Here is a 27655-nt window from a genome sequence, read left to right on the forward strand (position 1 = left end):
AGCTCATGGTGTCACCCCCTCACGACTTACCCCATGGACCTGTGGATCCGCTCTGCATGAGACCTTCGGTGCCAGTCGACTTACTGGCCAATGCCACTGAGGCGCGGTTCAGCGCACCTCCCCTCTGCTCAGCTTCGCCTCAGCAACGTCATCATGCCGGGGTTTTTACCTTTTCCGGGCCGGTTCGGCCGAGCCTGATGTCTGCTTGTGGCAGCTTCATCAATGAGAGCGATGTGGCTAGGTATGGGGTCCCGGGCGCTAAGCCCTTTTCTGGCCGATGGCCAAGCATTGCTGTATTTCGTGCCGCTTCTGCGCCCTGCTCCACCCCACTTGCTGCGTGCCTAGGTCCTGTGCGACTCTCTAGGCCTCATCCTACTGCTCCTTCTCAGGCAGCTGCTCTGATCCCTCTGCTGCCGATCTCTGTGTGGAGTCCCCGGCGGTCAACTCTATTATCTTGTTTTCACAGCACACCCGATATAAATGTCATCCTTTAACATTAAAATGCAAGTACATACATTAACTGCACAACCTGTTTCAAAGTAAACCAGAAGTCCCAACGTAATGTACATATCGTGGTTAATTGCGATATATCAGTACTACAGAAATAGGGTACTAGTTCTTAAGGACGCCACAAGTTTCACGCAAAAAATGTGCTAGTTATTTCACAACAATTCAATAGTTCAGGCCTCCTCCTCACCGCCACAGAGTCAAGAAGGGCACGCATAGAGCATGAATCGCATGCCACCAATGCAGTGGCAAGAGTACTACAGAATGAAGAAGACATTTTTCTTGTTTTAAACTATAATCCTGTTTTTAAAGAAATTCACCACACCCTGGTGCACAACTAACCACCCCCTCTTTTAATGACCCAGGATTCCGGCACAGTTAGCAAGAAGCTGTCACATGCAGACACCACTGGCAAAAAACATGCAATAGGAAACTGGGCATGGATACTGCCATGATTAACAAGATGGCAAAAACTAAGTGCCTTCCTGCACTCAAGCCACAATGTTTGGGGCTAGTCACATATTATTCTCACACAAGAGTAAAAGTATGCAACCTTTTAGGAAGTGATAAATATGTTGATAACAATGTATCGCCCCAAACTTGGTGCACAGTGCACACTGAGCTGGCACCTTACACACACACTCCATTCCACCACTCCCAAAGGAAAGCAAAGTCGGCCCAGGCATGCACTAAAAAAAAAATCTGACCGAGTGAGGAAACCACCACATTTCGCCTTGTTGCTTCGTATGGGGGGCGCAGAGGGACCAGGAAGACAGGACTCAGGCTGCAGGGGAAGGTTTGGTGACTTCCTCTTCAGGACAGCCCTCTATTAGCATTTCTGAAGACAAACACCAATTTTTAAAAGTGCAGCTTCATTCAATACCATCAGAGGCCCGTCAGAGGCTCCAATGAAGCATGTAATGGATGTGCGCACTGATTGTAGTTCTCAGTGCAGAGGGAAACCTAGGTGTACCCTCGCCCCTCTCAGGCACGCAGTTTAGAAGGAACTGTGTGGTGCTCACCCGTCTTATCTCTCTCTCTCTCCGTACTGGAAACAAGTCAGTTCTTCTCACTGCGTGCTCCCTGCAGCGCCTCTCCCTCCCGGGAGATTGGAGGATATTTTATTGTGGGAAAGGACATGCAGAGGAAGGTAAAACGAGACTACAATGAAAGGTGTGTCACAGAAAAGCGGCATTTCGAGAAGGGGAAGTGGAGGTGAGCAGGGAGGTACAGGGAGAGAGGAGTATGAAAGGCATTGAAAGAGGAGAGGAAGGAAGGAACGAAGGAAGGAGATGAAGAAACGGGGGGGGGGGTAATTCAGAGGGAAGAAAGCGCGGCAGAAGAGGAGAGAATGAGAGAATGTAAAAGAAAATACTGGCGAGCAAAGGCGGGGGGGGGGGGGGGGGAGGGTGTTGGAGCCCAGGCAGCTCCGTCGCTCAGAGGCACACGCACGCAGGACTGCAATCTCCACTAGCTCGTGGCCCACGCACTGTAGGTCACGCAGGCGTCAATGCTGTTTTGTATTTTGGTAGTAGCACGATGGTGTCACCCCATGTTATGGTGTCACCTGGTGCGGTCCGCACCCCCGCACCCCCCTAGTGACGCCACTGGCGGAACTTTTAAGTATACGTAGTCCGTCCGGGTCTCAGAGCCGGTAGTAATAATAAGAAAAAAACAAGTCAGGTCCCGGGCCGCGCTGTGATTGGCTAACGTCACGGGGGTGTCCCGGGCCGGCAGCCAATCACAGCGCGGCCCGGGAATGACGTCACGGGGGTGTCCCGGGCCGGCAGCCAATCGCAGCGCGGCCCGGGACAAAGGGGCGGGGCTTAAAAAAAGCACCAGAAACGCCCCCAAATCGCGTTTTCACTGGAAAACGTGATTGACGGCCAATCTCTTCCAATGGCTAGCCTCCATTTATGGAGCTAGCCAATGAAAGAAGGGGCGGATTCAAGTCCCCCATATAGTCAACAATAGCTTTCGACTGGGAGGGGCACTGCTTCGCAGTGCCCCCCCCCAAGGTCGAAACCTAAAAAGGCTACAGGACTTTCAGTATTGAAGCATCCCAATCGGCCAGAGGGAGACCTTCAGGTGGGCTACTAGTTTGGATAAATTAATGAAATAAATGTCTCTGTAGATATATTATCTACTGGCACTGATAACATTTTGTGTCAAACTTAATTTTTTTAATAAGTACACCATGTATATGTTTAATATATATATAAGAGCAAGAGACCCATCGAAAGAGTCAGTAATCATCACACGATTAGAGGAAGTACTTGATATTGTCCCCCCAAAAGACTTAGTCCTAATTGGCGGCAATTTTAACTGCTGCTATGAGCCCCTACAGGGAGTAAGCTCGGTGATTGAGGAACAAGAGCTTGCAATGGGCATTCCTCTATTGGATACAACAGAGATGATGAGACCCACTGTTTCTGCCTTACAGTTGTTTAACTTCACTACTGAAAAGGGACTGAGAGCGTTTAACGGCAAAAGCCAGCTAGACATTCAGCGCTCACACACTTTTTCGAGGGGGATGTCTTCCTCTCGAATAGACTACATCTTGATAGGTATTGGCCACTGGGACCATGTTGAGGGATTTAGTGTAGATAGTGCCAGGAAACATAGTGATCACTTTCCCTTGTGCCTAGAACTCTCAGGGAGTTTTTTTACCTATCATCTTTAATCTGGCCCGCTAGCGTCCCAGATGTAATCCAACCTCAACTTGCCAATAATAGGAGGGCTCTGAAGTGGCCAACTATCTTGGGCAATGTTGATCTTTTAACATTTGTGTAATACTTTTTCTGATTTTCTATCACAGTATCTAGTGGGGTCACCAAATGGCCCAACGATAACACAAATCCATCAGATGTTGATAGAAACTATCAGGCCTCATTTAACTAAACCAGCTTCTGGTAGTAATAAATTGAAAACCAAGGATGGTTATACTAATCCTTGGTTTTACTCTGGCTGTTCCCTTGCTAAGAGAAACCTATGTAAGGCTCTTGACATCAAAAATATCACATTGATTAGGGGAGCAATGGCTACTTTCAATAGCGTCCAGAAAGCTGCACGCAGGAAGTGGGAAGATGACTGTTGGGATGAACTGCTATTAGCTTCTAAAAGGAACAACCAATTCTTGTTCTGGTAAATCTTAGTAAATGGTTCAAAGGCAGAAAACCCGGTGCAAGATTATCATTTGGATCCTAAAACTTGGTATAATCATTTTGCTCATCTTTATGCACCACCGGCTACTGTTAATGAAGACTCTGTAGCTACGGTTATAGGATTTATGTCATCGAGCCATGTACCTAACCTTCAGTTCTCCTTGTCAGAAACAATAAGGGCAATTGCTGCAATAAAATCGTCTAAGGCACCAGGGCCCGATAAGATCCCAGGGGATATATTTAAACATGAGCCAGATGTATGGGCCCCTTATATAAATCTTCTCTGTAATAGTATAGCCAACGGCCAGCCTGTCCCTGCTTCATGGAAAGGAGCGGAGATCGTTCCAATCTATAAGAAAGGTTCCAAGAAGGAACCCGCAAATTATAGACCAATCAGTCTTCTAGATATATTACAAAAAGTCTACGCTAAACATATTCTCGATAGGCTGAATGATTAGATTGTGGACAACAATGTCCTCTCCTCTTGCCAAGCAGGTTTCAGAAAGAAAACTAGCACGATAGACCAGGTTATGAGATTAATAATTATTGCCTGGAAGTATACAAGGTTAGGCCGTGGGAATTTGTACGTGGCCTTCATTGATTTGAAGGCCGCTTTTGATTCTATTCCCAGGGAATGTCTTTGGGCTAGTCTTTTGTATTTAGGGGTCCCTAGTAATATTGTATTACAGCTTATTAGATTACATGAGAACACATACGCAAAAGTGGGTTGGGGGAAAGGGGGTGAATTGACAGAGGAGATACCTGTAAAAAGAAGCGTGCGCCAGGGCTGTGTCCTGGCGCCAACCCTCTTTCTCCTGTATGTCAATGATATGACTACAGCACTTAAAAAAGCTAGCCACGATTCCCTGAAATTGGGAGGTGAACACATTTGTGCTTTAACTTTTGCCGACGATACCATCCTATTATCTCAAACCCCAAGGGGACTCCAAAATCTTTTAGATGCACTGGATGGATATTGTAGACAAAAGGGTCTTGAAATTATTCCGATTAAAACTAAATATATGACTATCAGACCACACAGATGTTTCAATAATAAGATGCAGTCAAGTGGGGTTAGCTTGGAACGAGTGACAAATTTCACTTATCTGGGGGTGACCATAAACTCTAAACCTTCCTGGAACCCACAGATTATGAAATCTAAAACTGTTCTTAATCAATATGCTGGCCCAATTGCAAAAAATCTTCTGTCAACTTTGTCAAAGGCAGTTACCCCTGCTTTACTAGTCTATACAGCTAGGACTCAATCAGCTGCCTTATATGGCTCAGAGTTATGGGGAGGTGGGACTCTTGCCCCGTTAACCTCAGCAGAAAATAAAATTGTGAGGAGATTCACTGCCCTCCCACAAAATACCCCAGTGATACCTCTTATGTTGAATCTGGGCCTTAAACGAATCGAGCACAGGGCCATCTGGATGTCTCTTTCCTATTGGATTAGGGTATGGACAACTGAAGAATTGCAGATATATAGACGGGCAATAAGTGAATTAATTAGTCTCGATACTTTTGTTACATTTCCTTGGTTGATCCATATCCGTACTTGGCTTCTGCGACTGGGTCTGAACAGATATTGGGACCACCCGGAACAGCTCTCCCCTGACTCAAAAATGGAGTGTAAAACCATTTTTTGGAGTTATATTGATCAAAGTATTGCAGTATGCCCTGGCTTTGGATCCCTTACTAATATGTTTTTAAGTTTCAAAATAAGTCCCTTCTTCGAGCCGTTTATGGATGACATTGAGCCCCTACTAGCCAAAGTACTCTATCTAAAATTTAGATACGGAACTCTGCAAATTAAGACATTTACGTCTAAGTGGGGGAAAAGCGCTCAAGAGGGCAATGATTCTTCTTGCACAGAGTGTGCTGTGGGTAAACAAGAAGACGTAGCTCATGTTTTATTTTTCTGTACTTGTTATGAAATCCCAAGGAGAAAATGGATTCGCCCATTGGGTAGGAATATGGGTATCAGACAGTACGCTGAAATGTTACGTATCCTCAGAACAGATACCTCTAGGTTGGTCGTATTTGGGCTGAGCAGATTCCTACTAGCGGCCAACTTTATAAGACTAAAACGAAGTTTAAAATTCTGATATATGAGGGAATATCCTAATATATGATGCAAGGTCTTGTTCATGAGTTGTCTCCTACTTTTATACACATCTGCGTACCAATGTGATAAATGCTGTATAGGTGGATTTCTTAGATGTTTTATTATTTATAATGTATATAGTACCTATGATTAGCAATGGTTCTAGGAATTATGAAATAATAAGTGTTGCTATTGCTTGACTGTAGGTTTGCAAAAATATTTCCTATAGGTTGCAGGAACTTAAAATTAATTGAAAAAGTACTTTACGCTAAGAACTTTGAAAACTGCACTTTATAACCATTGAATCTATTATTGATATATTTTATATACATCGTTTTTATCGTATTTATATATGTATTTTAATGTTATCGATGAATATTATTCCTTTGATGATTCAGTGAATCGAATAAAGATGTTTCAACTAAAAAAAAACAAGCGACTAACAAGGACAAAACATCTCATACAAATGATGGAACCAGCATGATATCTCTGTTTTTATAGGTGAACAGAAGTATCTGGTAAACCTATATATCTTCTTAATAGAAGCAATTGATATCTCACCTGTCAGTCTAGTCAAGCTCTCTTTTTTCTTGCTCTCACGATAATCCATGCAGTATGCCTCTTCCTCATCTTTTACAAGAATTGAAATAGAAGCAATTGATATCTCACCTGTCAGTCTAGTCAAGCTCTCTTTTTTCTTGCTCTCACGATAATCCATGCAGTATGCCTCTTCCTCATCTTTTACAAGAATTGAAATAATTTCTTGGTCTGTCATATAAAAATATATCGTGTGACATAAATGAATAGTCATCATGGAAACCGAAATAAATGGACAAAAACATAGTAGGATCAGAGGCAGTTAAAGGTACATTCCTATCATACCCTTAACCTGAGCTTGGACGGAAAGAGGCGATTTCTGGACAGATATAAAAAGGTTTATGAACAGGCAACGCATTGCATGCACTAAATGGCAGGCAATGAAAGTGCAAAAATGCAAACCCCAATATGCGAAAATGACACACATGTATGTGCAACTAACAATGTGCCTATTGCAAGTCCTTACGAATCAGGATGAAGCAGGGATGGTACAGAGCCTTCCTTCACTCCTTGTAATTAAGAGTACGTGTAAATGGTATGTGATTATCTCTGCGTTGCAAACTATTGTCAGATGACTGGGTTTTTGATGCAAGCCACATAAGTTCTCAAAGTGGATGATGTCCATGAAAGAGAGCTTCAATTGTGTTGTCAGTGGCGGGCATCAGAGGAAACGGACAGTAGTCCATGTTCCTTCGCATCTAGACTTTCAATGGTCAATGCTAGCAGGGGAATTCAAAAGACACCGTAACGTACCTGAGCGGGGTCCACTAACGTTTTTTTTCACTTCCTGACCAAGATGATCAATGTAAATTGGAACCGACACCTCATCTTTCCTCAATGAAAGGTAAATATTAACAAATTAACATTTTAAGAAAATACATCGATTTTGATGTTTACTCATTTAAAGTTTTAAAGTAATGTATTATTCACAAACGATGATCATGGTATTTTTGTGTAATTTCTTCAGGTGTTTTGCACAACATTATTCATTTTAGACTCGCAGCCACTTCACAGCACATTATTACATTAGCTTAGGAACATTTTATAACTGTATCTTAAAGGGTAACGTAAACAATGTTGAAGTGGGAGATGACTGAGGTATCAATACTGAAAGGCCACATCTGGGTGCCTGGTGTAGCCAAGCACAGGAATGTAATAAAATATTCAAAGCTAGTTTGACAGCTCAATGGGTTTGTGCTTCTGTTACAAAGGTATTTTTGATACATGCAAGGCACAAGTTCTGGAACTCAGTAGGACCAACCCAGCTTGTCATTCTGCAAGAATGTACCAACAATGCTATATACAAATTACTTTCATATTATATTTGTATTATTGATGTTATAGAAACATTTTATTTTGCAGTTTTGAAAGACCTTCCTCTCCAAATGAAAAAGTTAAACCCTTCAAAATTAACCAGATTCTCCATACTCTGTGCTCTTGAGACTACAACTGCCACCAACCCCAAGGATCCTCACACACATATAAGCGTGACGCCACCTGCGCTCAAGATGAGCCTGGGCTAAGGGCAGGCCCATCCACGCCCGCTGGAGCCCAAAGGAGACCAGACCTGTCCAGGTGAACAGTTGCCTGTCCAACGGGAGCTGCTCATCGTGAGTGAAGATGGGAAAATGGGAGATCAAGCCAGCAGAGCGTGAGGAGTGGCCACTAATACTTTGGATTCTTTTCTGACCAACTAGTTTTAAAAGCTTGCCATTGGATTAACAAACACACGAGGGTCAGAAGCCTTTACCAGCATTTTAATGGCGAGAAGGGTGGGAAATTCAGATAAAACAATCAGGGGTTACTGTGTCGTAATAAACCTTAAATCACACTTTATGGCTCGCAAACTTCTAAGCTTACTACCTAAGGCAGTGGTTCCCAAACTTTTTCGACCCATGGCTCCCTTGACCCATTGGCCATTGCCCGTGGTTCCCCACTGTAACTTTTTTGTAGGGCGGGGGTTGCAAGCCCGGCCCTGGGACCACTTGCATTTGTCTCCCTGAAAATAATTGGGATGAAGCTGATGAAGGTATTATATTCATATACAAATTGACCCTGCACCCAAGACGAATACATATTCGTGTTATGTGATTATCCTAATATATGACATATAATCTGTATCCTCAACGATCTCTATCAAACATCGATAGTCTCCGGTAGCGTGGTAAATTCGAGTACTTTCAGTATGTTCTTAATCCAGATTTCGAGTCTTCAGTATCTATCTGTCCTTCCTCTTGTTCCAAAGTGTAGGGAGTACATTTGAAATTACCACGCTACCGAAGACTATCGATATTTGATAGAGATCGTGGAGGATACAGATTCAATATCTATAACGTGGTGACTCTTACCAATATATATTATCATTATTGTCAGCTGTTAAAATAGGAGGCATATGAGGAATTTTTGGGACTTCGATCTCTAGAATTGAAAATATAAGAGTGTCTTCGTTTTGACATAGTGGCTATCCCCAAATCGATTTTAATAACGAACCACTCTTTGATGCTCATTGGTGGATAATGATACAACACAGACTATGCTAATTTTGAAAATCAATACATGATTTTATCATCGCTGCAGTAGAGGTTGGCTTGAGGTCACATATACCATCAACAGCAGATACAGACTTTTGCATAAGCCCTGAAGAAGTCCCAAGAGGGATGAAACGCGTTGGCAAGCAATTGTGCGGTGTTTTTAAAAGAACAAATGATTCTCAATAACAGGACATTATTTAACTACAATCAAGACACATGATTCTGTGATAGATTTTCTCTGGGAAGCGATTCTGTTTTCAATACATTGTGTTATTGTTTATATGCCATATATTAGGATAATCACTTAACATGAATATTTATTCGTCTTGGGTGCAGTGTCAATTTGTAGCTGTTGATAGTGGTGGTTTTGAAAGACCTATTTTGGGATGTATGTGGGTCACATTCCAGACGTGCTGCACCAGACATTGTTGATTTAAGAGGCATAATAGATAGAGACGTTTGGTGCTGGACTTTTAAAGGCATGACCCTCCTCCTTTTGTGATATATTATAATCATATACGCAGGGTGTTTTGTATTACTAAGGCGGCAAATCTAATAAAATATTCCTAGTTACACTTCTTTGCCCATGTCTTTTTTTAGAGTACCCTCTTAAACCTTTTTATCCCACTTACAGTGCTAGATAGCACCCCCATGCCTGTAGGCCCCATTTCCAAAGTGTTTCTGTACTTGAAGAATATTTGCGTGCACTTCCATTTCTACCCAGCTCATACGTGCCAACACACCTATCTCAGCAGGGTGACTCACAATTTTTTAAACCACATAAAGCTTTATTTTTGCTATCTCCTCACTAAAATTGCCTCCAAATCAATGCAACTAAAATAAATTCCTCTGATTTTTTTCTTTTATAAACGTCCCCCTCTATTTCTTCAATTGTTGGCATTATGCAACATATGGCATTTTACTTCCCCTTTGTTCAAGGAGAGAGCCGGCCAGCCTGGAAGTGTGTGTACTGAACAAAATGGACACTGGAAGCATCTATGATTCAAGTACAAATGTCAATATTTAATACTACTTAGTGTGTTTGAAAGACAGGCAACTGTACTTTCCTGATAACTTGAATTGGTGTAAAATGCATCTTTTCCTTACTTTGGGAGTGTTGGAATTTGGGGATCCAGTGAAATATGGAGGTCATATCCCTAGAGATGCCATCAATTTAGCACTACGTTTACAACTTTAGGCATGTCACTTACAAATCATCGACATCATATGTTTTAGTCTAATTAGTTTAGCTGAAGCCAACAACCCCTTCAACATTAAATGCATAAAGTGCTTGGTGCGCGGCTCCCCAGGCTAGATTTGACGGCTCCCCAGGGAGCCACGTTGCACAGTTTGGGAACCCCTGACCTAAGGCCTCAACATCTGGGTCTCAGATGTATGTTTTGCGGTCAGGCTTTTTCTTACAAACCAACAATTCAAACCCCTAGGGGACAGGGATCCAGGGACTTTGTCAGTCTCCCCCACCTAATGATCCACCAACCTCCTTTGAGGCAAATTGCTAACCCTTTACCAATTAGCAATCATTTCACTGCATTGGCAGATCTGGAAGCATACGATAGATAACGAAGGTGGCTCCTCTTAATATCTCCTTACATTGTGCTAAAGAAGGGTTAGAGTACCCTTTGTAAATCACTGAGGAAACTGATCAGATCTCGATGACTGTATTGAACAATGCAGGGTTAGGCACAAAATTGTTTGATCAAACATGGAATCGCTACATTACCACTTTTAATGTAATCATCTACAGGAGACCTGGAAAATAGACCCCACTCATACAGATGGTTATTGCACCTTCCATACCCCGGCTATTTTGTAAAGATCAGGCTGAGCGAAGGATGGCATCATGACACTGATAAACAATACCCTCAAATGTCATGTCCTGTCCTTTTGCAATGATTGCCCATATTATATTAAATTTAACTGGTCCGTGGGGTAATAGAACACCTTTAATAAATTACTTTGGGGGTGAGATGGCAAAAGTCCTAGACTTACTCGAAGGTAAAATAAATATATTACTCAACAACTGTAAAAATATATCTAGTATTTTATGAGTGGGTGATTTTAACTTGCATAGCTGTCGTTTTACAACCAAGCCGACATGTGGATTATTTGATAAGGAAGGAGAAGTCATTGAGCGTTTTATCCATAACTCGCATGGTGATGCACTTAATAGACTCCTTATCATAAAAGACTTGGAAATAATGAATCCCTTTACTGAGACCTCAGACTTGTTACAAAAAACTTTGGGCTCTACGTCCCAGGGTTCAACCATTGACTTTCTAATAGCTCCAGCATCCTTCAAAAGTTCCATTACTGATATAAAGTCACCTTTACTAGATTCAGTGACTATACGGCTATATCTTGCGGCTTGGTCTGGGAGGAGATACACATTCAACAGATAAAACACATAAAACCTCTTATAACAAGGAAAAATGAGATTGTTTTAAAAGGGGGTAAAATTGATAAGGAGAAACTCATCCCTTTCATAGTCGCAAATAGATACAACAAAATTATGACATGTCTCAAAATGAATAACGATCCAATCAGGGCTGTTACTGCCTTGGAGTAAATTTTGTATGAGGTAAAAAACAACCTAACAAAAAATGGTTTAGCTGCCAAACCAAATGCCCCATGGTGGTTTGATCAAAATTGTATGAGATCGCTTTCAAATCTACATAAAACCCTTAGAATTGAACCAAGAAATGGGGTGCAGGTCAAGCTTTCCCGTAAACTGTTTAAAGAAGCAAGGAAAGCTAGACTAACAACATGGAAGGAGGAAGCCTGGGATCAACTTCAGCAGGCCTCCACCAGAAAAAATTCCAGGGAGTTTTGGAAGGTAATTAATGCTCCATTCCTAAAAGCATCTTCAGACCCCAACCTAGATAGTCATGTGGACGAAGAATCACGGTTGGCCCATTTGTCTAAAATATTTGGTCATGGAAGCAAGGGAAGGCATTTGCCCATGAACAATAATGGCCTAATTTAAACCCTGTCCTTATTTTCAATAATTTAGAGATAAGAGAAGCCCTTTCCCAATGCACAAATAAGAAGGCCCGGGCCCGGATGGTACTCCATTAGACTTCTTTTCAGAGCTCCCGGACCTTTGGGGCCAAGTTTTGACTAATGTTTTTAACGTGGTAGCTAATGCGGGCCTGCCGGAATCAGGGTCAAAATCTATTATAGCATCGATATTTAAAAAGGGCGACAAATCTGAGCCAAACAACTATAGGCCAATTTCACTCCTAGATAGTACGGCTAAACTTAGTGGACGGGTTCTAATGAATAGATTAGAGGAATCAGCGACTATTAATGTTTTGATCCCAACCCAATATGGTTTTAAGAAGAGAAAAGGTACCCAGGACCAGTGCTTAAATCTGAGCTTGCTCATTGCAAGGTATACACAAGCTAAACAAGGCAAGCTCTGCCTGGCTTTTATGGACCTATCTATGGACCTATCAGCAGCTTTCGACTGTGTTGCTCACCATGACCTGTGGAGAATTATGAAAGAGATGGGGATTGATGAGGCTAATATCTCGGTTATTAGACAGCTATATTCTAAGGCTGCGGCCTGTGTTTGTTAAGGGAAGCAGGGAGAGTGTACCAGGTGGTTTCTATGAATAGGGTAGTTCGACAGGGGTGTGTTCTTGGCCCTTTTCTTTTTTCATTTTACACTAACGGAGTAGATGCTCCCCTGCTAGATTTAACTCTGGATGTCCCAAAGATGAATGAAGCCAGCATCCCCATAATCCTTGACGCAGATGATGCGGTCCTAATAACACGTACTGGCCAGGCGCTTCAGAAGCTTTTAGATCCATCAGCAAATTTTATGCAAAATTAAATCTACAAACTAATGAATCAAAATCTTTTATTCTAGCGACTGGGCTTAAGGTGAAGAAAGTGCCATCTTTTTATATAGCAAGTCGTAGAATGGCTCAGAAAAAACATTCTCCTATTTAGGGCTGACATTCGTTAGAATGCTATCATGGTCCCACATGGTGAGAAATAGGGGCTTAATGCTAGAAAAAAGTATTGGTGCTCTATTTTCTTTTACCAAAAACCTAGGCATGAAACCCCTAGACATTGTAAAAAAAAAGTATATTTAGCCAAGTCCGCTACAGTAGCCACATATAGAGCTGGTGTGTGGGGACTAACTAACAATGCAGCATTGTAATCCATAGAAGATACTTTCTGGAAGAAACCGGTGGATCTCCCAAAATGTTGCTCTAATTATGAATTGCCATCTTGAACTGAATGTTCCCTACATATCAGATCAGATATCCTTGGCTCCAATCCTTCTGCGGCATTCCATCTGGAGAAGAAATCTTGTTAACCTAACTCAGCAGCTCATGGTGGACTTCCTCGCACTGGAACATGCACAAAGGATCCCTTAGTTACTGTATGTTAAAAATAACTTGATTTTCTTAGGTTTAGAAACTATCTTTGAAACACCAAGTACCTGCCTGAACCTCAAAATATGGAATTAAAGCTCGCTTTTTAAATCATATAGCAGAAATAAGAAATGGAATGAACAGTACTAAATATATGGTACAAGCTCATCTCAAGGGGCTGTTACCTAATGAGGGGCAAGTTACATATCTGACGGCTGTGACAAACTCATGTCATAGTTTTACATTATTGAGGTTTAGGCTAAACCTTATTCGCTGTATGTTGGGACACCCATCAGGTAATTTTTTCTATTCAAGCTTTACCACTTTGCCCATATGATGGGTGTCTTCACAATCCAACATACATATTTTTTTCTCTTGCAAGCTTTACCTAGATCATCGTAAAAGGCTTATACTGCCAATAATGCGCAAATATAAATGTAGACAATGTCGTCAAGGAATGTCCTTTTTGAAAATGCCTTGGATTGACTTGGATTAGAGCAGCTTGCCCGTAACATTGACCATGACCCTACCATCCAACATGATAGTATTTGCAGGGGGGAGGCTAAGATGGTTGTGGAGCTTGGCTTTGTAGACAGCATAGGTCTAACTCCAGCCACAGGTGCGCCAGCTCCCCTGTTAGCTCTAGATAGGGAAGCCTCCATCATAGGTGGGGAAGGAGCAGGTAGTTTAATGTCATGGAACATTGCGGGTTTGCGCCATAAACAGGAGTCGGAGGATTGGGTTAACTTTGTCACTGGTTACGATATATGTTTATTCCAGGAGACATGGTTGTGTGAATCTTTGTTCCTCCAGGGCTATTTGAATTATTCTATACCTGCTACCAAGGGCCTCAAGGGTAGACCAATGGGAGGTCCGACGATCTGGATCCGGCAAAGTCTGGGTTTTAACATAAGAGTTATAGAGACTGGGAGCAAGGATATTCAACTTCTAAACATGGATTTGGGTCCGCTAGGGTGCATTGACTTATATAATGTATATGCCAGGGGCTGCAAGGGAGGAAAGTCAGACGTTTTAGCTTCCTTGTCTGTTCTCATAGAGGCACATTACCTGGCTAATAATATCATAATTGCAGGTGACTTCAACCGCACGTTTGAACCGCTAAACATAGGTGAAGATCGTATGGGGTCTGAAGAGGATAGGTATTGGGGTGTTCCTCCAATTGATTTGGACCCAGTAAAACGCTGGTCTGACGATTTCATTTCCCTAAATGCCATTTGTCCAGAGAGGGGCCTCTGTGCGTTGAATGGGAGAACCAGGAGTGATAGGGAGGGGGTTTGTACTTTTGACAATGGTAGGAGTAAGAGTAGGATAGACTACGTTATGTGCAGTTTGGAAATATGGAAGCAGGTTAATGATATGGAGGTCACGCATAGGTTGGAAAGTGATCACAACCCATTGTGCATCTGTCATAGATGGTGGTCCTTGCCCAATGGGAATGCTCGTACAGAGTGGAGTGGTCTCCCCTTACCGGCTCTTACCAATGATACACGTCGGTTAAAATGGCCTCGTGTACTAGCTAACCAGGATTCTATGGCTAACATAAATATGGAGGTGGATAGAGCAATCGAGGCCTTGGAGCAGGTTGCTAATACTAACCAGGGGTTGCAGGAAGTGACAACGATTCATGACAATCTTTTTGCAACTATCAAGTCACATTTCCAGAGGGTAGTTAGCAATACCAGTAGGGCTCAAGTTAGAACTGCAAAGTGGTACAATGCAAGGTGCAGGGAGTCAAGGCATGCTTTGCGCATCGCTATTAAGGCCAGGGAGCTGGCGGCAATTCGTGTTGCCAGAAGGAAATATAAAGATTGCATAGCATTAGCAAAAAAGGAGTGGGACGAGATGCACTGGAATGAGCTACTGGAAGCATGTGGCTCTAAGGACTCCAGGCTCTTTTGGAGTATTGTTAAATGGGGACGGGGTGGCAAGCCAGATTCCCCGGATAACAATGTCCAGGAAGAGGACTGGGTTAAATATTTTAAAACCCAATATGCGGAAACTAACCCTGGCAGGGGGATGGACGGGTTTAAGGCTGTCTACCCCAAAGAAGAATTTTTTAACTTGAAGGAGGTGCTGTTGGCGCTAAGTGCAGTGTCCTCGGGTAGAGCCCCCGGTATGGATGGGGTCCCGGCAGACCTTTTTATTAATGATAGAGGTAGATGGGGCAGATACATCCTTCTCCTTGCTAATGCAGTCGCTCAAGGTGCACCGGTACCGCTTAGTTGGAGGGGTGCAATTATTATTCCCATATTTAAGAAGGGAGACAGGGGATCGCCTTGTAACTATAGGCCAATTAGCCTGATAGCAACCACTCAAAAGGTCGTGGGGAGGATGGTGGTAAATAGACTAATGGAATGGGTTGATGAGCATAATGCTTTATCCCCCTTTCAAGCAGGGTTCCGGAGGGCTACCAGCACAATGGACCAGGTGTTTCGATTCACTCTGGTACGGTGGAAGACTGTGGTACTGGGCGGTGGCAGCCTGTAAGCTGCTTTTGTAGATTTGCGGGCTGCCTTCGACCTGGTGCCTAGGTCCAAGCTGTGGTTTGAACTTAGGAGCCTGGGTTTGCCCGATGACTTGTTGACCATGGCCATGCGGTTGCATGAGGCGAATTTCGCCAGAATTCAGTGGGGCAAGCAGGGTGAGACTACTGATGACTTTCCAGTTGAACGGGGTGTGAGACAAGGGTGTGCGATGGCCCTTCTGCTCTTTTCATTGTTCATTAATGGGGTGGTAGCAGGAATGCTATCTGCTAATGTGGACGCACCCTCGTTGGCGGGCATCAAGATTCCGATCTTGATGTTCGCCGACGATACACTGATTTTGTCAAAGACTCCTAGTGGTCTGCAAAGTGCCCTCTGCATTTTCGACAACTTCTGTAAGAATAATGGCTTGGAAGTCAATGTAACAAAGACGAAACTTATGTTTTTTAACCCTCATCGTAGTGTTAGAGCCAAGCTGCATTTAAACCAAAGACCCTTAGATACAGTTAGAGTCTTTACCTATCTTGGCATATATATAACTGAAGATTTAAGATGGGCTCAGCACATTGATCTGGCTGTTCTCAAGCATAGGCAAGTAACTGGAGTGCTTGGGCTTGAGCACAGAAAATCCCAGTCTAAACCTATTGCACCAGCTTTACAGGTGTATGAAGCAAAAGCGCTGGGGTCCGCACTGTATGGTGCAGAATTGTGGGGATCCGTTAACCTTATCTCAATTCAGATGTCTGAGAATATGTTTTTTAGGACATTAGCAGGCCTCCCCAAAAGTACACCCTTACTCCCCCTTAGATATGATTTGGGAAGGAAGGCAGTAAGTGATTTAGCCAGGTTGCGCCCGATTTTATACTGGAGGCGGCTTTGGACTACGCCAGAACTAAAGCACTATGTAGCGGGCTTTGTAGCAGTGATCAATGCTGATGTCTTTCATAAGATCCAATGGCTGAGTAAACTTAGGACATTGCTATGCGTGCTTGGGCTGAAGTCGTTATGGGATACCCCTGCAGAAACATCCTTCCCAAGCAAACAAGCAATTAAGGAGTTGTACTGGGCCTATGTGTTTGAGCAGGCATGGAGAAAATCTGATGCTGATTCTATGACGGGTCGTTTCCTGGAATTTAAGCCCCTCCCTACACTAGCTAGAACTGTTTTGGGATACTATAACTAAACCAAGGGATAGGAAACTCTTCTTTCAATTGAGGATAGGTGTCCTCCCTTTATGGTCCTTAACAGGGAGGTGGAGGGGCCTGTCCAACAATTCCTGCCCTGCCTGTGGTGCTACAAAGGAATCTATTGGGCACTTCTTGTTTTCCTGCGAAGCCTATGCGGCAACTCGGCGCATTTGGCTAGCACCTGCCTGCAAAAACTTAGGCACTCCCAGCAGTTCCGTAGCTATGAGAATTATTTGCACTAGCTCCAGTCTCCAACTAAGTGTAGCAACAGCCAAATTCTTAGGGTGGGCTTGGTCCATTAGACAGAGTTCCATTTCTTAGGATACATATAACCACAAGAATTTTAGAATTATTTTACACAAATGTATTGGGTACTGTGTTTTTATTTTATCTCTTCTGGATTTTTAACTGTCTGTATATTTCATGAGGTATGAATTTAATAATGTTTTAAATTATTTATGTATGTACATGCTTTTATGAGAATTCTCGAATAAAGCCTCTTGAATGAATGAAAATGCCGTCTGACCATTTTGTTTGTTACTGCGTTGCATACTTTTTATGCCTTTCTTTAAAGACCAGGAGACTGTGCAATATTCCGAAATAAATTATAAGTATTTTATTTGTTTTTATGATCGTTTCTAATAGAACATTATATTATTATTCTGAAAATGTATTAATTATATATTTATGAAATTTTATGATCTGTAAGGAAAATGCTACTTACCAGTATGCATCTGTTCTTGGCATGTAGGGCTGCTGACATTCATATCTTAGCTTAGAGCGCCTCCTAGTGTTGGGTCCGGATGTTTGCACCTTGTTGTCTTGGAAGAGTCTTCGAAGTATCACGAGATAGGGGACTCCTCCCTTGGACTACAGTGCGCATGGGCATCTTCTTCATCTTCAGATTGTTTTTCGCCATTGTGGCAAAGATGGAGTATAGGAAAGTAAGAGACCACCATGTAAATGTATGTAAAAAGATAACCCTGCAGCTGTGACAGGCACCGGGGAGGAGGGTGGGCGATATAAATGTCAGCAGCCCTACATGCCAAGAACAGATGCATACTGGTAAGTAGCATTTTCCGTTCAAGGCATGTGGGCTGCTGAATTCATATCTTAGCATAGACTGTATAGCAGTTTCTCCTCCAGCGGTGGTCGCCTGTACCAGCCACAGTGGTTTGAAAAAGAGTTTTAAGGACAGCCTGGCCCACAGCAGCTTGTTGCTTAGCTTGCACGTCAACACAGTAGTGTTTAGTGAAAGTGTGTATGGTAGACCATGTAGCTGCCCTACATATGTCTTCTAGGGGAATATTTCTGAGGAAAGCCATGGATGCCCCCATTTTGCGCGTTGAGTGGGCTCTTGGGGGAACTGTTAAAGTGCGTTTTGCCTTTTGATAGCATACTTGAATGCATTTAACTATCCATCTGGCTATTCCTGTCTTAGAAATGGGATTACCCTTATGTTGTGGTGAAAAGGCAACAAATAGTTGCTTTGTCTTTCTGAATGATGTTGTTCTGTCAACGTAATATAGCAGAGCTCTCTTTTAACGTCTAGTGTGTGTAGAGCTCCTTCAGCCACTAACTGCGGGTTTTGAAAGAAAAGTGGCAATTCTATGGACTGATTGATGTGGAAAGTGGAGATAACTTTTGGCATAAATTTAGGGTTTGTACGAAGCACTACCTTATTGTGGTGTATTTGCATGAAGGGTTCCTGAATTGTTAGTGCCTGTAGCTCACTCACTCGCCCGAGGGAGGTAATGGCAATTAAAAATGCCACCTTCCATGTTAAGAATTGTAGTTCGCATGAATGAAGTGGTTCGAAGGGTGGTCCCATGAGTCCGGTAAGTACTATGTTTAAGTTCCAGACTGGTGAAGGTGGATGCTTTGGAGGGATAATTCTTTTAAGTCCTTCCATAAAAGCTTTGATAGGTGGTATTCTGAACAGGGACACATGTTGTCTGTTTTGAAGATATGCTGCTATAGCAGCAAGGTGTAGCCTTATGGATGAGTATGCTAGATTACATCTTTGAAGATGTAGCAGGTAACAGATTATGTTTTGAATGGAGGCATCTAATTGATTGATTTGGTTATTATTACAAAAAATTACAAATCTTTTCCAATTAGCTGCGTAGCATGCTCTGGTAGTGGGGCACCTTGCTTCCTTGATAATGTTCATGCAGTCTGGAGGAAAGTTAAGATATCCGAACTCTAAGATTTCAGGAGCCAGATCGCTAGGTTCATCTGATTGGGATCTGGGTGCCTGATTTCTCAATGGTTCTGTGTTAGCAACTGTGGCGAAAGGCGCAGTCTTTGGTGAGGAACTACTGAGAGTTCTAGGAGCGTCGTGTACCATGGCTGTCTTGCCCATGTGGGAGCAACCAGGATCATTGTGAGTGACTGTTGCCTTAGTTTGCGTGCCACTAATGGAATCAGTGGGGTTGGTGGAAAAGCGTATGCAAATCTGCCTGACCAGTTCATCCATATCGCATTGCCTTGTGACAACGGGTGTGGGAACCTGGCGGCAAAGTACAGGTATTTTGAGTTTTCATTTGTGGCAAACAGATATATCTCTGGATGTCCCCACTTTTGGAAGAATGGTTGGAGAACTTGAGTATTTGTTGACTGTGTCGGCTTAGTAGATCTGCTATCTGATTGTCTATTCCTGGGAGGTGTTCTGCCAGGAGAATTTTTTGGGGGGGAATTGTCCACCTCCATATGCTCTGTGCTAGATGAGATGAGATAGCTGCAGAGAGTGTGTCCCTCCCTGTTTTTGGATGTAGTACATGGCTGTCATGTTGTCCGCCCGGATTAACACAGCCTTGTTGTAAAAGTATTTCTGAAAGGTTTTCATTGCTAGAAATACTGCTAGGAACTCTAAGTGGTTTATATGTAGTGTCTTTTGCTTGACTGTCCAGAGACCTTGGACTGTGTATTGAAGGAGATGGGCTCCCCAACCTGTCAGTGTTGCGTCCGCTGTTCATACTACTTGTGGAACTGGCTCTTGGAACAGTCGCCCCTTGGAAAGTTTTTGTGGGTTCCACCACTGCAGAGAGTTGTAAGTGCGACTGTCTACCAACACTAGGTCTTTTAGTTGTCCTTGAGCTTGGTTCCACTGCCGTGCTAGGCATTCCTGTATGGGACGCATGTGAAGCCGGGCATGAGGGACAATGAATATGCATGAGGCCATCATGCCTATTAGCCGCATGAACACTCGAGCTGGCTGGGAGAGTTGTGTCTGAAATCTTTGAATGAGAGACTGTATGTTAGCTATCCTGGCTGGATTTGGATATGCCTTCGTTACTGAGGTATCTATTGTTGCTCCCAGATATTGTTGTATGTGGGAGGGTTTCAGATGTCATTTTTGGTAATTTATGGAAAATCCTAGACTGTGCAGTAGTTGGATTGTCTGAGACGTATGGCTTACACACTGTGCTTATGAGTTGGCTTTTAAGAGCCAATCGTCGAGATAGGGGAACACATGAATGTGTTGCCTTCTGAGGTGTGCTGCTACTACTGCTAGGCATTTTGTAAAAACCCTTTGTGCTGTAGTTACCCCGAAGGGGAGAACTTTGAATTGATAGTGGTGACCTTCTATTGTGAACCTGAGGTATTTCCTGTGAGCTGGATGTATAGGGATGTGAAAGTATGCATCTTTGAGGTCTAATGTAGCAAGGAAGTCGCCTTGCTGGAGTAGTGGGAGTACTTGTTGTAGAGTGATCATATGGAAATGCTCTGAGAGTATGTATTGGTTTAGAGGTCTGAGGTCCAATATTGGTCTGAGGGATCCGTCTTTTTTTGGGAATGAGGAAGTATAGAGAGTATACTCCTGTCCCTCAATGTTGAAATGAGACTGGCTCTATGGCACCCTTTTCCAGCATGGATAGCACCTCTTGTTGTAACAGCTGTGTTTGGGCGGTATGTTGGGTGGAGTAGAAGTGAGTTCCAGGCAGTAACCACACTGGATAATTTGTCTCACTCACTTGTCTGTCGTAATGGCGTTCCAGACTGGTAGGAATTGTGTTATTCTGCCTCTGACTGGTGTTAAGTGGTCTGGAGGGAGTGTGAACAAGTCACTGTTTGTTGGCGGTGGAGGCTCTGGTGTTATTATCACCAAGTACTCTGCCCTTGTTATTGTTCCCTCTATAACCTCCTCTGTTGAAGCCTTTATTAAAGGTGCCTTGTGTAGTACTTTTAAATGATGAGGAGGTTTGGGATGTGTTGCCTCTGCCTGAGCCTCGAAAAGAGGAGTGTCGAAAGGAGCTCCTAGACTGTTGAAATTGAAGTGCACCCATGGACTTAGCGGTGTCAGTATCTTTTTTCATCTTTTCTAAGATGGTATCAACTGCAGGGCCAAATAAGAAATCCTGGTTAATGGGTTGATTGAGTATGGTAGATTGCACTTCATTTTTAAAACCCGAGATGCAGAGCCATGCATGCCGGCGTAGCAACACACTAGTGCATCAAGGGCGCATTTTATGGATGTGTCAGTGATGAATTTCCCTTCCTGTATTAGGTCATTTGCTTTTGCCTTATAGGGTTCTGGTAGGTGTTGTAATAATCCCTCCAGTTCATCATAGTGTGCTCAGTCATAGCGTGCTAGGAGGGCTTGTGTATTGGCAAATCTCCAGGTATTTTCTGCCTGAGAGGTCACTCTTTTCCCTGAGGCTTTTAAAATGTTTGACTCCTTGTCAGGAGGGGGGGCATCACCTGTTTGCGAATTTGCTCTTTTCCTAGCATTGGATACAACTAGAGAGTCTAGTGGTAGCTGAGACTTGATATAAGAGGGGTCTGTAGGGGCTGGTTTATATTTTTTTTCAATTCTTGGATTGAAGACATGCGCCCTAGCTGGGTTTTTAAAAATGTCTGGTGCATGCTTTAGTACTCCCTTCAGCATAGGGAGTATACGTACACTCTTCTCGGATGTTGGGAAGGTGTTAAATAGGTACTCCTCTATAGGGTCAGTGTGCATTTGTACGCTATGATACTGAGCTGCTCTGTCAACTAGCTGGTTAAAAGCTACAGTGTCGTCAGTAGGAGATGGCTTTGTGGGGTATGGCGAGGGATCGGGTATGGGTTGTGTATCATATGAGTCATCAGGGTCATTCTGATCGTCCCATGTGTGATCCTGGTTTCCTTGATCATCAGGGTCTATAAAATCCTGTTGAGGATCTTCACCCATGTCTTCTACCTCATCAGAATGTGGAGGTGGAGGAGAATATGGAACATAAGGCATGTTAGGAGTGAAAGGAGGAGGTGTGAAAGGTCTCGAAGGGGATGTCCCAAAGTCCTTTTTCTTAGGAGGAACAGGAGAAGGAGCTTCAGTGTCCAGTCTTCTCTTGTTCCTATTATAAACTGATATATGTCCTGTATCAGGTTCTATATACAGTCTATTTTGGTCTGGGCTCACTGGATCAAGATGAAAAAGTTCTTCTTCCACTGTCTGTGGCTTCCGCGCCGATGTTTTTGGATCGGGCGCTTGCTTGTTTTTATTTTTTTGTGGAGCTTTTTTCGGCTAAACGTCCTTTGTCGGCTCGACAGCTTTTTTCGGCTCAACGGCCTTGTTTGACTCGACAACCTTCCTCGGTTCGACGGTCTTTTTCAGGTCGACAGACTTTTTCGGCTCAATGTGTTTTTTCGGCTCGACTATTTTTTTGCCGTTCGACTGCCTTTTTCGGTTCTACAGCCTTCTTCTGCTCGGTGGCAGTCTTCGGATCGATGACTTTCTTTGGGTCGATTCCCTTTTTCGGGTCGATGACCTTTTTTGGGTCGACGGTCTTTTTTGGATCGACGACCTTCTTTGGGTCGACAGTCTTTTTCGGATCGACGGTCTTTTTCGGATCGACGGCCTTTTTTAATGTCGGTGCCCGTTCTCGGATCTGCGGCTGTTTTTGAGTCGACGGCCTGCTTGGGAAGTGTTTTGCTCGGTCCTGGGGTACCGGAAGGCTTGGGTAAGGTCTTCAGAGCCGAGCCGGAAGGCAGGGCTACTGAAGCGGTGTTTCGGTCGCGGCTAAGGCTTTTAGGCGATGCTTTGACCAGAGCCTTGTCTGGAGGTGGAGGCATGGTAGGGGCTTTGGTACTCACGGTTTGCCCCGGTGGGATGTCGTCATTGGAGTCCGACTGGTCTTCTACTGTGACTAGCTCCAGGTCGGAGTCCGCTGCCTCTTGGAGTTCATGTTCGTCGTCGAAAATGTTTTCCGGTTCAGGTGCCTGTCGCTGCATCTCTTGTCGAGCAGCTCTTCGGTTTCGGATAGTTTTCTTCGACCGGAACTGGGCACAAGCTGGACAGTTTTCTTCGTTGTGCTCCGGAGATAGGCACCTGTTGCATACTGTATGCGTATCGCTATGTGGAAACTTGGATCGACATTGTGGGCATCTTTTGAACGGGGTTCTTTCCATCGGCAGGAGGCCTACATGGCGTCGAAAAGGCCCAACGGCCCGCGTCGACTCCCAGATAGATGGAAAGAATTGTCGAGTCGAGGGATACAGAGCGTAAACAATACCTTTGAAAGTATAAGGTTTTTAGCCTTATAAAGTTGGAAAACTTCGGTCCCGAAGTTGGAGTTGTCAAAGTGCATCTGAACCCAATGGCGGAACTCCCAATGGAGAAGATGCCCATGCACACTGTAGACCAGGGGAGGAGTCACCTATCTTGTGATACTTCGAAGACTCTAACAAGACAACAAGGTGCAAACATTCGGACCCAACACTAGGTGGCGATCTATGCTAAGATATGAATTCAGCAGCCCACATGCCTTCGAACACACAGTTCGAATTAAGTGATTTCTGAGCCTGAGGATTGTTTAAGGGTGATTTTGACCCGCCACCCCCAACTTCAAGCCAGGTAACAAGTGAGAAAAGACATTATGATAGCCTATCACAGAGTGGCCACTGATTTGTCACAAAAATTAGAGCACTGTTTTCAGAATGAGGCTCTTTTTGGTCAGTGCGTGTCACCCCACTGAGATCAATTCACAGCTACCTGGAGTACAAGAAACAATATCATTGAAATCAAAAATCTTGAGGTTTTCCTGCGGTATCTCTCTACATATTTGCTTCCAAATTCAAGTCACTATGCACACTAAAGAAAACATTTTGTTTATGCACAAAGGCATGCCTATGTGTTGCATGGACATGGGATCTGTGATGTCTGTGAGAAGATAAAGCAAGCATTGATGTCAAATTCACAGCTCAAGGGCATCTCACTTGATTACAATTTTTACCATGTATTTGTTGCGACTTCAGGTTAGCTGAGAGATATGGCTCCTGCTTCTCTTTAGCTCTTAGTGAAAAGACAGTTGTGGCAATAAGAGGTCCTGTAAAAAATAAGTAGCATTTGTTTTTATTAAATACCCAGTTTCTTGAGTAAGTTCTAGAATTAGTATAAACTGAATTTGAAGAAAAAACATGTTCACATTGGCCCAACAATCGCTTACTAATAAACTGCATTATGGTAAATTTGCAAAATTAAGAATACCAGTTTCCTCAAATTATTTGAATAATTAACAGATCAGGAAAAATGGTGCACAAGTACCAAGTGAAAGCAGTACTAGCATATAGGTAATGGGAGAGGTAGAAGTGTTTAGGCAAAGGTACAAGTTCAAAGGTGTAGGTAGTCGCGGAGGTCCTGAGTTCTAGGCATGGGTAGAAAGGTACAGACAGAGGTGCTAGTATATAGGTAGGTGTAGACTCCAAGGAGTTAAGCATAAACAGAGGTACTGGGGATATAGGCAACAGTAGAAAATTCCCCTATTCTTCGTGGTCAGTCCACATTTTTCATCTTTTGCTGGACCCAATATTTTTGCTGAATTTAGAACACTGTGGACCTTACCCCTGTTAACCAGTAGTAAGGTGCCTGTGCTCTCCATGCAAACATGGTTGAATTGGAATATTCCTAATTGGTATAATTAACTTACCTTTAAGTACCTAGTACATGATACAAGGAATATCCAGGGCCTGGAAGTTAAATTGCCACTAGCGGACTGCAGTATCTGTTGCACCCTCCACTGCAGTGTTAGTGCAAATATGGTTTCAGGTCTACCATTGTAGACTGACTGCTGCACTTCGAAACCAGCAGCCCAACCTGTCAAAGTAATCCTTTTTTGAAAGGAGAAGACTCCCTTTTAGAACATGAATTTAGCCATGTCCACACAGTGACAAAACCCAAAAAGCTATTTTCATTGTGGCAGGTCCAGCTGTCCTATGTAGAAAACCAGAGTACAGATAAAAATACTAGTATTGCATTACTGGAATGGAACCAGCTACAAAATAATGAAACAACTATTCTTAAAAATCCAATTTCATGGTGAAGTCAAACTTTAAATAAATATCAAGGAAACATAACTTTAAGAACGCAACCTTTTCACTGGTTGACGTTCCAGGAGGCTAATTTGCATTGGTGATACAGTAGTTGCTCAGCCACTGATTAGCCTGGAATACGTGTGAAAAAGCCTTGAAATGCCTTCCAGGAGCAAACAGTAGGCTGCCCTGAATAAGCAGAGGTGACTCCTCGGAAATCCTCAGAATATGCAGGGTAGGGGCTGTGGGTGTCCTTTTCACAGCACAGTGTCTGTCAGGTCTGTCGAGGCACATGTAAACACTAGGGGTACACTTGAAAGAGATGGAAAAGGATGCCAAAACAATTCTTGTGTCCGGTGTCTGAAGGACCCTGCTTTTGGCCTATCAGACATTCGACTCTGGATTCAAATATAACACTTGGGGCACATTGTAAGGGAGAGAACAGGATGCCAAGACAATTTTTGTGTATCCAGTCAAGTTGCTAAATGTCTCAACTCAGGACACTAGGATTACCATAGTATATACTTCCCACACACATACACCTATCCCTTACAGCACAACTGTAGTGTTGCCAAACACTTTTACTGTCTTGAAAATGCCTTGGCACATGGCTCATTGTGGGCATGTTTGCTGCAAGGCAAACAGGAACTACTGATAAAGTGGGGTCGGCCCATAGGAGCATTTACCCATTGGTTAGAGCATGCTTAGGAGTAACGCAGCCCCAATCGCTGCAATAACAAAGGCTATTGTAGAGCGGTAGGTATATAATCCCTACGATTTAGCAACCTTTAGAAGTACTGCTATATAGGGAGGGGTAGAGACACAAAAAAGCTTAGTTCAGGGAGGAACCAACCTGGTTTCAATTAAACTAAAGGTTACAACACATTTGATTAAATAATATAAACTTCAGGGATAGCTAGCTCTCAACCTGTGATACTGTAAGGTTTGATATACATCTGTCGGGGGAGTCTCCCTGGGTACGTATGTTACGAGGACATGCACTGTTTTCCTTGTTTTCAGTCTCTACCCCTGCCAGAACCTCCTTCTATACTATAGTAACACAACTTGTAACTATATGGTAATAACTATATCTCTATCTGTACACTACAACCTCTATTTCTCATATCTCTTTTTTGCTCAAATTGTTTAGGGTGGTGTCAGTGCTGGCCCCAGAATATGTTCCAGATGGACATAGGACCAGCATATTTGACTTCTGTACCTTGAGAAGAATTTTCTGAACACAGATGATGCAGTGTACAGAATGATATCAGTATTTATATACAGGAGCCAAAGCATGTCAATATGTGACCCAATTCTACTTCAAACTTCAGATGATCCGGGTGTAATCAGCATCCATTAAAAACATCAAGCAACCAAACTTTGTAAGAATATATAGCTTTTGGCGGGAGTTGACAGTAACAGTTGACTTGGAAGAATTAGATGGAAAAGTCATACATTGTGCTCCATTGCACACGTTTCGAAGAAGCTTTCAGCTTTCAGAAGACTGGAATGCAAAAAACATGAGTGCTGCCCCTTGCTTGCTGAGGCTTCAGGAGGTGCTGCAGAAGACATATGTTCTTGATGATGTTGAAAGCAGCAGAACCTTCAGTCTCAAGTCATTAACCTGAGACGAAAGGTAAAGTGGTTTCAGTACTCACACCAGGCCAGATATGGTTAGGAAAGGATCAAGAATTTCATTAGCTGTCTGAAATGCGCCCACACATCTTTCCCTCTGCAATAATGTAAACGTTTGCAAGTTTAACATATTAAGGGACAGTCTGAGTCTAGGGAAATGGGAAAACCTGGCGAGCCATGCAGGGAACTTTCAATGTATTGCTAACTTTGCTTACATCAACAGGGTGTCTGTGTAAAAAGGCCAACCGCGATAATAGCTTTTTTAGGGACTGCTACCAGGAGGAGTTACATTTACTTATTTTAACAGTACCAAATTCATCAGCCTCAAAAGGATGAAATGGGGGGTGTGGTCTTACCAGCGATGTGGTGAGACGTGTCTTGGAGGGGCTCCCGACATCCGCCACCTGCCTAAGCTATTATTGCGGAGCTGGGGGGCTTCACCTGCCATCCTGGGAGTGGGCGCTGACTGCCTTCACCTGGGCCACCTGCAGTGAAGTGGACTCGCGATCTGTGGCGAAGACGCGGGCGGACGGCCGGGGGTGAACAGAGGCCCCGAGGCAGGAGCCGCCATCTTGGGACTCCCGCGCTGAGGCCCGCCCTGCTGTCCCGCAGCTTGCAGGCCCTGAGAGAGTTGCTGGTTTCCCGAGGCGGAGTGCGATGCACCAGCTGCGGCAGTGGGGACTGCGGTGCTTGAGATGGCGTTCTTTGGGGGCGAGTAGCGGGAC

The 27655-nt window shown here is 43.5% G+C and overlaps 1 protein-coding gene across 1 annotated transcript in view; it reads right to left on the bottom strand.

The window, feature by feature from the left end:
* LOC147676795 (zinc finger protein 10-like) overlaps positions 1-27655 on the bottom strand; it is a 455065-nt gene that overhangs the window by 308096 nt on the left and 119314 nt on the right. Inside the window, exons 3-5 of the mRNA XM_086945221.1 lie at positions 24221-24313; positions 7129-7203; positions 6448-6546 (exon numbers count right to left, since the gene is read on the bottom strand). Of these exons, the coding sequence (XP_086801347.1) occupies positions 6448-6546; positions 7129-7203; positions 24221-24313 (267 nt within the window). The remainder of the gene's footprint in view (positions 1-6447; positions 6547-7128; positions 7204-24220; positions 24314-27655) is intronic.

Source organism: Lissotriton vulgaris, chromosome 12 (genome assembly GCF_964263255.1).
Source record: "Lissotriton vulgaris chromosome 12, aLisVul1.2, whole genome shotgun sequence".
NCBI classification, from domain to species: Eukaryota; Metazoa; Chordata; class Amphibia; order Caudata; family Salamandridae; genus Lissotriton; species Lissotriton vulgaris.